Source organism: Citrus sinensis, chromosome 3, assembly GCF_022201045.2.
Source record: "Citrus sinensis cultivar Valencia sweet orange chromosome 3, DVS_A1.0, whole genome shotgun sequence".
NCBI classification, from domain to species: Eukaryota; Viridiplantae; Streptophyta; class Magnoliopsida; order Sapindales; family Rutaceae; genus Citrus; species Citrus sinensis.
Window position 1 is genome coordinate 46,086,150 of NC_068558.1, and position 12,661 is coordinate 46,098,810.

Consider the following 12,661-nt stretch of genomic DNA (forward strand, 5'->3'; position numbering starts at 1 on the left):
ATCATATGGGTTTTAGGATGCTATCTGGGGACCAGCACCGCCCCCAGGGGGGCCGTTACCGCGTCCAATCGGGGGAAGAAAATGAAGTTTAATATCGAGCATGGAGTCAAATCATATTCAAAGATGAGATTATGATACATACATGTCACAACAAATGAACAAATTATTGGCCCCAAAAATTATCGTATGGACACTTTTAGCAATAACATTATTTTATATCCAAGATTTTGCATCTTGGCCTTGGGATTTGGCTTGAATTTGGTATCATCTGTGAGGCCCAGAACGAGAGGAGTTTTCGCATACCTTCTTCAGGTTTGAGAAGCTAACGCAATTTATAAACCTATAAATATGCTAAATTAACAATTAACTCTCCAAATTGTACTCAAAGAATACAAAAAAAAAAAAAAAAAGCATAAAAGCTAAGATTGAAAGCTAGTAATAGATGTAGAGTGAAAAAGTTTTTGTTGAGCAAAGAGCAAGTTCAATTGGTCTGCGCCAATTCTCAAGAACAAGTAATTAATAGAGGAGGTACTTGTTAGTTAGTATGTAGCTTATGGATTGCGTTAGTTTCCCAAACCTCATGGGATCGAGGCGATGTATGCTAAAATTGCTCCCCAGAATAATGGCTTTCTATATATTTTTTTTTTATGTAGGGGTTTGTCTCATTTAAGTTTGAATAGAGTTTCATTCTAGCTAGCTTATTTTGTTTTATTTTTTAAATGGGGAATTTAAAGCTTAAGCACCAGCATGATTCATCATGTATATGTCTAGAGTTGAACATTCTCTCTCTCTCTCTCTCTATATATATATATAAAGAAGCTCACCAGTCACCATTTAATTATTTATTAATTTAACGCAAAAGACATACAAATATTTCAGAATTTGATAATTGATACATCATTACCGGGAATGCTCCTTTAACTAACATTATCTTAGGTAGAGAGAACAGACCACTGTTTGGTGGTACAGATGATCAGAGTCGCAGAGAAAACAAGAGAGCGAATAGAACGCTGCAAGTTAGTACGTTGCGTTTTTGCAGTACTCCCCACTCCAAAATCCAAATGGTTGTTCTACCCAACAATATATATACAATTAACAACATTAAACCTTAATTAATGCTTACGCATGCATTAATTAATACTCTTGCCTCGTCTGATTAATTTTTAATTAATTAACCAACGACCAAACAGCACGGCATGAGCTGTAGCAGCAACTCGTTTCTGATCTTCTCCTCCGACACTCGTCCCATAACCTAACAACATTGCCGTTAACCACCGTCAAATCCTGCCAACGGTACCACCCCATATCCCCAATTCTCGCTGTCATTCTCACTCTCTCCCACTCCCACCGCTCTCCACAACCACTGACGCCGTCGTCGTCCCTCCATTCTTTAACCACTGATGTCACCTCTCCGTCTGCATCACTGTCCCTCTGTTCTTCTTCGTAATAACACAATGTATACTTCGACCCCTCTGTAACCCCGTCAACGTCGGTAACGTGGTTAGCTGACGGAAGAGTTGCAGCCGTTGCCGGAATGGAGTACCCAACGGAGGATGTGTTAGCTGACGGCTGAGCCTGGGACCCACTTGTGTTTCGATGAATACGAGGTTGTTGGTGGTCCGGCCTGTAGGAAAACGAGGTGGCTCTGATCCTCCAAAAGCTGATAGCGGCGGTTATAACGGCGACCCACGTCCATAGATTATTGACGATGGGGAAGACGCCAAAGATGGCGTACCTGAATGTAAGCGCTTCGAGAGGAGACGATGAATCTAACATACTGTTCATGATTGATTATATTATATATGGTGATTGAAGATGAAATAAAATGCTCAATCAACTTTGCTGCCTTTTTTTCTTTTTGTGGAAGAATCCAAAGAGGCTCACCAGCTGAAATTAATATAAGGAGAGACGGGAGAGGACGTGAGCCGCTGGACGAGTCAAGTGGAGAGTGGGACCTGATGAGATATGCCGAGTATCGAGAGCCAAGATGCTTTTTGACGGTTTTATTAAGGAAGATCCAATATTTATACCCAATGATGGGTCCTTGGATTGACACGTGTAGGGCCACTCCCCGAATCCCTTGCTGCCCCTTCCGATAACGGATCAGATCATTTTGATAGTTTTGTTTACGGCTGTTTTTTCTCTTTATCTTTTTTGTAGCGGAGATTAAGTGATGTATTTGTGTAATGAGAAAGTCTAATATTTGTATTTGTAAGGGTGCATTTGGAATTGAAATTAGATAATTATAACTTTTAAGATACAATATTAAAGTGTTTAATAAACACTAAATGCTGTAACTTAAAAAGTATATTGATATGATTTTTCACTTGAATAATAAAAAATTTATTATATATTTAATAATTTTGTGAAAACGATTGTTTAAAATTTATGTTTACTACGTATTATTCATTTTTATTTTATAGTTTTAACTTTTTTTTCCACAGCAGTTATAGCTTAAAATCTACAGTACCTCAATCTCAAATAAGATCTAAGAATTAACTGTTTTCTGAGGGTAATTAATGGGATTGTAATGAATTCAGTTCTGCCATGCTGCTAAAATTTTTACTTTTTATTGTTACACTTAGTAGTAATAATAAGGTTTTATTTTCATTAATAATAAAATTTTTTGTAATGCTATCTATTTTAAAGATAGAGAATTCCAAGTATCCGAGGTTTGAACCTAATTCACATGGGTAAAAAGAAAATTAAGTTGCCTTTAGGCTAAACAAATTTTTTTTTTATAAAAAAAACCGGAGATTAGGGCCATCACAAAAAAATAATATTAAAAAGTAACATAAACTAAATATGAAGAACTTTCAGTTTTATGAGATAACATATTGTTTATGCATAACAGAATCCCCATATGCATCTTTGATGAATTCCATAGAGTTGAGAAAAATAAAATAAATAGGATTCTGGACAATTGATCTTCACTCTACTTTCAGTGACAGCACCACAAAATCTGAAGCAAAACTTAAGTACGAGCTTAGTAATTTTGGCTATTTAGTAGATAATTCATAAGCAAGTAAATGATATGTGATGCTTTTTAATTCTACTCCATGTTTAACGAATCTCAACCTGCCATGTATATAAGCAATTGATAATCAGCCATAATAATGAAACCTGAGCTACAAAATCAACCCATTCTAGAGTAGTGGCTTCAGGCTCTCAAGCCCTAGCAACTGGACAGGAAACCAAAGGTAAGAGACTAATCTTTCAGCAAGTTTCCAGTCAAACTACAGGAAATTTGGTCCACCAAGTTATAATGATTGATAATTTATTGTAGTCATGAAGTCATTCGATCCGGTGCCACCAGAAATGCAAAATGTAAATGACCTGTCGAGTAACTAGCATCCATACTCCAGATATTGATTATTACAATTGTGTATGTGCATCGACTTTGAACAATAGTCTCAAAACCTTGGTACGATAATCATAAGTGGAATATACGTGCATCACTGGCAAGCCCACAGCCTTGTAAATTCATTAAGTGGAATATATGGTCAAAGCCATCAAGCCCATCTCACATATCATTTTCTGAGCAAATTATCAAACAATCAAACACAAATGTTTGTTGGCTCCAATTGAGCCCGTTTATTTTAAATTTCACCATATATATAGTAACTGGAAAAATGGAAGCTTAACTATGAAAGTTAAAAGATACAATGTTGTACTCTTGAAATAACAAAGAATTTGGTTGTTTAAAATCCTAAAGACTGTCTTCTGGAATCATTTGATCTTTAATGTTAATATCATATATAGTTTATTAAGCACCTAATATAATACAAAAACAATGATTAGGGATAAGATATCTCATGATCCAAAATGGTATAGGAGCTACAAAAATGGACGACACATCCTCTACGCTCACCAAGTACTTCGCACAATCGCACTGGTGTTTTATCACGTCTAGTGTGGTTTCGGTACATAACCATCTACAGCAAAGTTTCGGGTGGCAGCAGGAATTGCCAAGCGAATTCCGTCAAGTTCAGGGCTTGCTACTATTTGACATCCCAGACGAGACCTGAAAAATTAAAACCATAAAATTCAGTCTAGGTTGAATGTCAAAAAAGTTCTTACTGCAGGATAGTACTGAAAGACCTTACGTCTCTGTAAGCCCAAAAGCAAGATCCAACATGTCATTTTCTTCATCAGTTGGGTCTTCTAATTTATTGTAGTAGTCCATGTCCTAAAAAAGAGTACATAATTAACTACTCATAAGAACATATTCTTGAAAATATTCGAAAGAACATTATCTCTACACATATAAGGCCAATAGTGTACCATCACAATCACATGACATGTTGAGCAGGCAAGCGAGCCTTCACATGCACCTGAGGTGAAATAAAAGCAGATCGTTAAGCTTTCCAACCATGATGTAGAACTACAAACTGAATAGCATGAAAATGATTCATTCATGTTGTGCCTCCTGAAAATTGGTTCTTAAGTTCCAAACAACATGGAGAAAAACACAGAACATAAATAAATAAATAAATAGATAAGGTGTACATAACAAAGTTGAGAAATTAGAGAAACTGGTTTTTTCCACGTACTTTCTAGCATTAACCTCTATGAAAACAGACTGAGACTGAAATACCAGGAGACACAGAATATTAATTAAAGAAGAAAAAGAAACAGCAAATAACACTGTACATGAAATGCATCGAAATCCTTGCCTTCAAGTTCTATATCATTTTCATGAGCCGCTTCTAACATAGACATTCCAACTGGGACCTTAATGTTCTTTTCTTCTCCATCCTTATCAACAAATGTCACGTTTATCCTGCGTAATAAGGTCTTGAGTAAGAAGAAACACTAAATTATCTAAATTTCAAAATAAAACTAGAGAAACATAAAGCCGTTGTGCATTTTCAGGAAAGAGGATTGACATTCTGTCCATACTCCCTAGAAGCAAAGAAGTTACTGTGATAAAGTAAAACACTAGAAACGATAATGAAAAAGATGTCCTGCAGCGTAATAAGTAATATAAACAAAATCAAACATAAAATACAGTGATATAAGTTTTACTATTACAATTATTTCCCTTCCCCCGCGCCATCTCGTCATTAATTTCTCTTTCCTATCATTAATTTTCTTTACTACTATGTAGCAGCTAGCATGGCTTCACAACCAAGTACTTCTGTTTGCTGCATATAAAAAAATCATTAAACAATGGCAGGCAACTCCATGCAAAGCATGTGGGAGGAGTGATGAGTCTATAACACAGAACACATACACTACATATTCTAGTTCATGAAATGCATAGCATTGACAGAATTGTAGACGCAGATCATTTGCATTATTGACAGACAAAGCTATAAATTCATTAACGAAGACGCGGGGAGGGGGGGGGGGGGAGTGAAAGGAAATTGTCCTTGCAACCGTCTTATATCTTAATTTACTTCCTCTTTTAGTAAGTAGGAGCTAAGAGGGCATCTCAACTTCAAATCAAACAGCTTACGTGTCTTTCTGTTTGTTGCTTCCATGAGAAGCATCATTTTCAGCTGTGGTAGAAAAATGTGGATACTTCTGAAATATGGACCCTTGGAAAACCCTAGGGACTGACTGTAATTCAATCTGTTTACAATAAAGAAATAGAAATCAATTACAGTTAAAAAATACAATTTCCAGATTGAATAATTAATTCCAAGTATCAATCACCTTACACAGCTTTTGACAAAGAAAGAAGTGGAAGTTCTCACCCAAAGTTCTAAAGTCTTCCGTTCTCTTGCTATTTAACCAAAGTAGAAATTATCTCCTCAAAGGAACTAGTGCATTGATCGCATCAGTGATTCATCTAGTAAATCATTTCAAACCATAACTTAATCTTAATTCTGTGGCTGACGTACTGGGTATTCTGCAGTTGTTCTAATCCATATGAGCAAACCAGATTGTGTATGTTTTATACCCAGTGGCTTAGAAGCCAAAGAATAGCTACAGATTCTATCCTATCTATCTTCCACTAGGCCATTAAGAGAATTGGAACATGTTGATTCAGTGACTCTTTAAGGAACCAACAAAATGGGAATACTCAGAAGCCAAAAATATAATACCGTTTCATGTTGAAGATAACAGTACATTACATTCTATTCCTTATTCTTATTCTATTGTTTCATATTCAGTATCTGAACAATTCATGTTGCAGAAGATATCAAAACATCTACTTGTAATTCCGATTAGCTTCCTTGGTTTAAAATTCGATTATTTTTTCATGAACTATGAAAAGCATGGATGAGGCCATCGATAATCACATTAGCCACTTTTAATCAATTATGTGAACAGAAAATGCACAACAACCAAAAATTGGATAGGATGCTGAAAATAAAGATTACTAACAAAGGGTCGCCAATGTTGACGAGTACATCCTGTTCGAGATATAGATGTACATCCACCTGCCAGGAAGGAAAAAAATTGAGAATGAAACAGATTAACTAGAAGTCTGTTGTTCACTTTGCTTCTAATTTTGAAGAAAGCAAGAAAAAAAATTCAAAAAGTTATTTTTACGGTTTAACTAAATGAGTTCATATAAAAGAAAAATAAATACATGAAGAAATAACAAAAATTGGGATACTAAAAAAATCAAAGTTAAAGATGGAAAGCATACACACACCTCTTGAGAGCTCTTTAACCATAAAAGCTCCAACTCTTAAAAGCCTAGGAAGTAACATAGCTGTTGCATTTTTGACAGAATGAATTAGTAATAATTTACTAAGCCTGATAACAGAAATGAAATCGCGGCCATACGAAGACAGATGAAAAAACACCAATCATTTGCAGTATTCAATATGCCAAAAACCCAACAAAAACCTAAGAAAAGTAAAAGTTTCTTTTACCTAAAAAGATTCAAAGCAGTCGAATAAGGAGACCTTCAGAGCTTTCAGTTTAAGGATTTGAGGAGAAAATAACTTTCGAGAGCTTGCGAAGAGAAATGGAGAAGAGAGCAGAGGTTGTGAAAACGGGCCTAAAATGGTTGCGTTTAGGGTTTGGTTAATAGTACACCTGTTGACACCCTTCAAAATTTCTAATGAAACCACTTATGTAAAATGCAAATCAATTAAACATTTAAACAAGTTATTTTTTGATAAAATTTTTACATCGCCCTGTTTCATAATTCAAATTTATATTTTTAGTTTTAATTAAAAGAAAATTTCTTAAATAAAAAATTATGGAGATTTACAAATTATACAATAGAAAGAAAATGATTTAAATTTTAGAATTTTTATGTGACCAGTATTTTATATATAAAACTTAAAAGAAATATTTTTTTAAATTTTAGGAATTCCTTCTTATATAAATTTTTTTTTTAGAAGCCATCGTATATAATAGGGGTGGACATTTTCGGCTTCGGATCAACCTGATCAAATTTCGGGTTGATCAGGTTAGAAAAAAATTCATCCGATCTAACCTAAATTCATCCGAACTAAGATATGCGAGAGAGGTTAGAGGATGATGATATTGAAATAACCGATGAGATTTGAGGACTTCCTCGTTAAGGTTTGCCCTCCCTGGATTTAGAGTTGGAGTGTGAGCCAAATCCCTAAAATTCGATCTATTGTTATTTGATGTGTAATCCACGTCCAACAAATTTCATTGTTTAATTGTAACCAGCAATTGAAAACCGACCATGACATACACAAATGCAAATTAATTTTATATGTTAGCGAAAGTTGCATCAAGGTTTCACTTTTTATTAGTTTTTATTACTCTACTATGGTGCGTTATTAAACTTAAATTTATCTTCAAAAAATGTGAAAACCTCAATATACCCTATTTCCATTCAAAAAATGAGGGTAAATATAAAAATGCTGATAAATTTTTTATATCTTTTTAACAATAAATGAGGATAAATTAGTATTTTCATAATTTTAAAGGATAAATTGAATATTATCATTCTAAATAGGAGTAAATTAAAATTTATCCAAAAGCAAATATGGGGAACATTGATACCATATGATAGCAATAAACAATCCACAGAATTAGAGAAATCAAAATCAAAATCATATAATATATATTGAGTACAGAGTAATCAGAATGGCCGCTGTGCGTTGTTCAACTAGAAGTTTAATCGACTTATTGAAGGCGTGACATTGGTAAATTAAAACCTTGGAGTTGAAACCTTATATTGGGAATGAGAGAAAAACTGAGATTAAATACAAGACTAGCATGGAGAAGCAAAGTCTTCCAAGTGCCTGAAGTTGAGAAAACTGAACGTGCGCATGTATTCAAACAAAGACAGGTCATCACTGATTACCAATAACGACTAATGACTGGTAAATCAGTCATCAAAACACAGATTCCTTCTTTTATCTTTTACTCCACATGAAAATTACATCTAGTCAATTATACAACATATAATTAGATTAAAAAAAGCCTTTAAAGCAGAATTTGAAACAAAAATGATAAACTAGTAACCATACGGTATCAGATATCTCACTGCTACAAGATGATGCCATGCCCAACACCGACATAATATGTTCAAAATGTACTCTTTAGTCCCATTTCACAAGTTTGGCTGATATACAAGAGCAATCATGCGGGGTGAAAGAATCAAGAAATGTAGAAAAGCTTTTCACCAAGTCTGTCACCGCTATATTTTCAGTTTCAGAGTCACATTGGTTATCCCTATGCCAGATTTAGGTTGGTAATGTTCATCTGTATCCACCTCTTCGATTTCCTGCACAGTGGAGTTTAAGGTAATTAGACTAACATCAACTATAAGTGCACCTTCTTGAATTGAACATCTGGGAAATACAAATCCAAAACAGTATGGCAATTATTACCACATTGCATGACAATATACAAGCTAATATGTTAATATGCACAAGCCTTTTTTTTTAGAAAAAGAAAAATAATAAACAAATAAATCGTAGTAGAGTAAAAGGTGTATATTTTAAATGCTATGCATGCATATCCATTTCCCAAGTAAATAAACCATGTGGTCCTCCAAAAGTTTCTTGAAAAGATTGGTAACTAAAAGTGGGTAACTTAACCACTAGATTGTGAATCAACAAACAAAAATGAGCTCTAGTTTTATTACCTGAACAACATCCTCTCCCTTGATTACCCTTCCAAAAACAATAAGCTTTTCACTTAGATCTGGCATTGGTGCAGTTGTGATGTAAAGGTCAAATCCTTGGTTGTCATGTTTTGCTTTAGAAGTTCCAAGCATGAATGCTTCGTGCTTCAAACTAATCAAACATTAGAAAACTCACAAATCAGTGATCACAAAATATCAACAAGCCATGTAACACAACATTATTGACACATGGTAAACCAATGGAGAAAAGATAAGAAAGAAAACGTAAGAAACCTAGAGCAATTCAAATTAGCAACCTTGTATCTAGTTGACTGTAATGTTTTCCTCTTGTGGTCCAATCTTCAATACTGCCCAGCTTATCAATATCCCCTGCTTGAATCACATAGTGCTTTATAATATGACGAAAAAGCATTCCCTTTAAGCGCCCTCTTTGACTGCAAATAATTCATACTTCATCAAGGACAATTGTGGCTGAAATGTGTTATGCCGAGCAAAGATCAGCATTTGATAGCATAAAATTCTCAGAATGCAGTGAGCTTGAGCAAACCAAAAGTCGGGAATCTATCCACTCATTTAAAGATTTTGAGATTCTGATTCACTAACTTAAAAAGAGCAAGTATTCAACTGATGACATAAATTTTTATCCTAAATGTTCACCGATCTATCGACCCTTAACAATAAGATTCTGCTTAAAGTTTTCATTCTTTGCTCATTAATTAGCCTATATGATAAATTACCATAGAAAAACCTAAAGTGCTAATTACTATGAATAATTCATGTGCTTTATTAAGTGATTCCAAATTGCATTAGACCAAACTGGTACAAACAACATCCCACATGCATCATGTTTAGACTTCAACACAATGTCTTTGGTGAATATATTAGTCTAACTGACAGACCAAGTATCTCCTCAGAGGCTACTGGTTAATGTGCTTGACAATATGATAGGCAAACATTAACATTTCACTTACATTATAAGAAATATTCACAAATCAGAAAATAAAAAAATATGTAACATTAATGTAAAACTTAAAAATGAGATAAAATAATAGTTTCAGTACTTACCATAGGTCAATAAATTCATCAACTACATCTGGTGAGCTATCCTTGAAAAGTTCCACAGTTATCGACCCTTTGTGGGTGTCTATTATCTAAATATAAAAAAGGAAAAGTAAAACAATATCATAAAAGAAATCTGAATTGATTAATGTTTCTTGAATACAGCATAGATGCCTGAGATAGACTAGAACTATACAAGTCTCCCACAAAAGCCAATAGTTAAAATTAAAATACAGTTTCAGTACATTAAACACACACACACATATATAGATATATACTTTCACATAATTCTTGCAAACTTGATAGAAAATTTAAATCGATCTTGTTTCATAGCCAGTAATCATATCACATGTATATGCCCACAAAGATAAACATATATCAGTAATCGATCTCGAAAAGAACTGGTTAATCAGGATAACTAGGATACTGCATCCCAGCATGTGAAGAAACATACCGCGTATCCAGGGAGATCAGATTTCTTTGAATCCATGAAAGAATTCTCATCCTACAGACACAAAGAAACACCGATGAGAGGGGTTAAGACTAAAATCGTAAATGCCAGTCACATACAAATAGAAATAACAAAATACATCTTGCATTGGCATGGAAACAAAACGTAGATGAAACATTCCATAAGACTGTACCTCAACAACTAATTCTTGATTTTCTGCTTGAAAGCTTGACCTAAACACAAAACAACGAGAATTTGTCACTTAACACAATAAGGTTAAACATTTCTTATTTCTGCAAGAAGAATTAAATAATATGAAATAAGAGATTTTCATATTGCAAAAAGATCACAAACCTTTGGGACCAGTGTTTATAGGAAGAGAACAGAAAACACAAAGCCAGGACAACAATCAAAGTGAACAAAACGATACTAGTGACACTTATTCGATTTGGCCCTTTCTTCCTTTTACTTTGTAGTAGCAGAGCTTGAGGCTTAATCTTCGCCATCAAATGCAAGCTTCAATTTAACTGCTACAAAATACTTAAAATTAAAACCCAAAAAAAAAAAATCTTCTTTTTCTCTTTTTTTACAATTATTTTCAAAAGGCAGAATCTTTGTGAAATGTAAATATAAAACAATTTAAAGCAATTTTCAAATTAAATTCCGGTGATAGACGACAATTTAATTGAACCCTAAAAATGGAAAGTAGAATGAAAATAGCGGGAAAGTTGCGGGAAAACGGAAACTTTAAAGTACCTATGTTTCCTTCGTCGAAGATAATCTCTCTCTTCGCGACAATAAACTTACGTTTACAGTTTTTACTGATCCCTTGAGCTTTGGATAATTGGATCCCCTTGCTTTTCTCGTGGAAAAATTTATGGTCGCAACTTTTCACATTTCTTTCATTTTTGTATTTTTGGCTTGTATATGTCTGTAGATGGCAAATTGCCTCCTGCCATCAACTAAGCTGCGGTCCAGCCAATGTCACCCATTTTTTTGTCTTTTTAAATTCTTTAACACTATTGAACTATTGTTACATTCTTTAATTACTAATATATATAAGTATTTAAAATAATACATTTTACTATCAATTAATTAATTAATTTAATATATAGTTAAACTATGTATATCATTTATCAACCATAATTGATGATAAATGTAAATATGATTTTTTTTTTGTTTTAACCTAACAACAACTGATTTCTTCTCATTCATGTAAGCATGGTTCAAATCTCATATCTTTTATTTCCAACATAAGAAATTTTACTATTGCAAATGGATGGAATGTATAAAATATGAAAATAAATTTAATTATATGCAGTTAATATTTTATTTTATTTTTGTAACATAATATTTATTTAACATATTATCAATTATTTGATTATGTAATAAAAATGTACTAATTTACCAATAATAATAAAGTGTTAGCTTATGTGTCTACCAAATCTTTTTTTTAACAAAGATTTTTATTTTTGGTTGAGTTTTTGTCCTTAAATAAAAAGAATAAATTTAATTACACATTTAAATAAATTGATATTTTTTACTCCATCCGAACATTTTAAATAGTCATTAGTGCATATGTTTACAATTAAAATCTTTCATTGACTTAACTCGAGAATGAAAAAAAAAATCAAATAATTCGTTTATTTGAAAATAATTTAAATGTTTCTATATTTAAAATAAACTAAAAATAAATGCAATTTTGATTTATTATTTTGTTTCTATATTAAAAATAATTTTAATTACCTTTTAATATCAATCATCCTAGGAAATTAAATAAATAAATAAATAATTTTTTATGTAAAACACATTAACTAGTTTTTCATGCTATACAGTGCTTAATAATTTAAAATAAAAATTAAATATTCATGTTTACCACTGGATATCCATATTTATATTAGACGATTATACCATGGATACCCATAATCATGCTTTTGCACTTTAATACATATCAATATCAATGATAATAATTGAAACGAAAATGAACACGTGGCTAAGAAAAAGGATTTTTAAGGCCATCTTAATTTTCAATCTATATATATGAAGGGAAAAGGAAAATTACATTTATAATTAAAAAAATTCCAACCAATCCAATATAATAATGATAATAATAA

General features: G+C 32.8%; 3 protein-coding genes across 5 annotated transcripts in view; all 3 read right to left on the bottom strand.

The window, feature by feature from the left end:
- Window positions 1-827: 827 nt before the first annotated feature.
- Window positions 828-1,994, bottom strand: LOC102608396 (uncharacterized). Its single transcript, XM_006492283.4, has one exon. It carries the CDS (start codon window positions 1,783-1,785, stop codon window positions 1,168-1,170), a length of 618 nt encoding a protein of 205 aa, XP_006492346.2. The 5' UTR covers window positions 1,786-1,994; the 3' UTR covers window positions 828-1,167.
- Window positions 1,995-3,616: 1,622 nt separating this feature from the next.
- LOC102608099 (uncharacterized) lies at window positions 3,617-7,001 on the bottom strand. The gene is made up of 8 exons (XM_006492282.4): window positions 6,834-7,001; window positions 6,611-6,670; window positions 6,337-6,392; window positions 5,462-5,577; window positions 4,677-4,783; window positions 4,285-4,334; window positions 4,107-4,189; window positions 3,617-4,024 (listed from the first exon to the last, which is right to left on the bottom strand). Exons 2-8 carry the CDS (start codon window positions 6,666-6,668, stop codon window positions 3,910-3,912), a joined length of 585 nt encoding a protein of 194 aa, XP_006492345.2. The 5' UTR covers window positions 6,669-6,670; window positions 6,834-7,001; the 3' UTR covers window positions 3,617-3,909.
- A 1,199-nt stretch (window positions 7,002-8,200) lies between these two features.
- The window catches only part of LOC102612430 (peptidyl-prolyl cis-trans isomerase CYP21-4-like), a 28,471-nt gene continuing 24,010 nt past the window's right edge, over window positions 8,201-12,661 (bottom strand). Inside the window, exons 1-8 of one of the 3 annotated variants that reach the window (XM_052438130.1) lie at window positions 11,304-11,499; window positions 10,902-11,077; window positions 10,741-10,780; window positions 10,551-10,601; window positions 10,103-10,188; window positions 9,334-9,471; window positions 9,038-9,188; window positions 8,201-8,674 (exon numbers count right to left, since the gene is read on the bottom strand). In XM_052438130.1, coding sequence (XP_052294090.1) covers window positions 8,588-8,674; window positions 9,038-9,188; window positions 9,334-9,471; window positions 10,103-10,188; window positions 10,551-10,601; window positions 10,741-10,780; window positions 10,902-11,053 — 705 coding nt within the window. In that variant the 5' untranslated portion in view covers window positions 11,054-11,077; window positions 11,304-11,499 and the 3' untranslated portion in view covers window positions 8,201-8,587. Of the gene's footprint in view, window positions 8,675-9,037; window positions 9,189-9,333; window positions 9,472-10,102; window positions 10,189-10,550; window positions 10,602-10,740; window positions 10,781-10,901; window positions 11,078-11,303; window positions 11,500-12,661 lie in introns of those variants that run through there. The other 2 variants (XM_052438129.1, XM_052438131.1) reach the window with 2 other exon arrangements.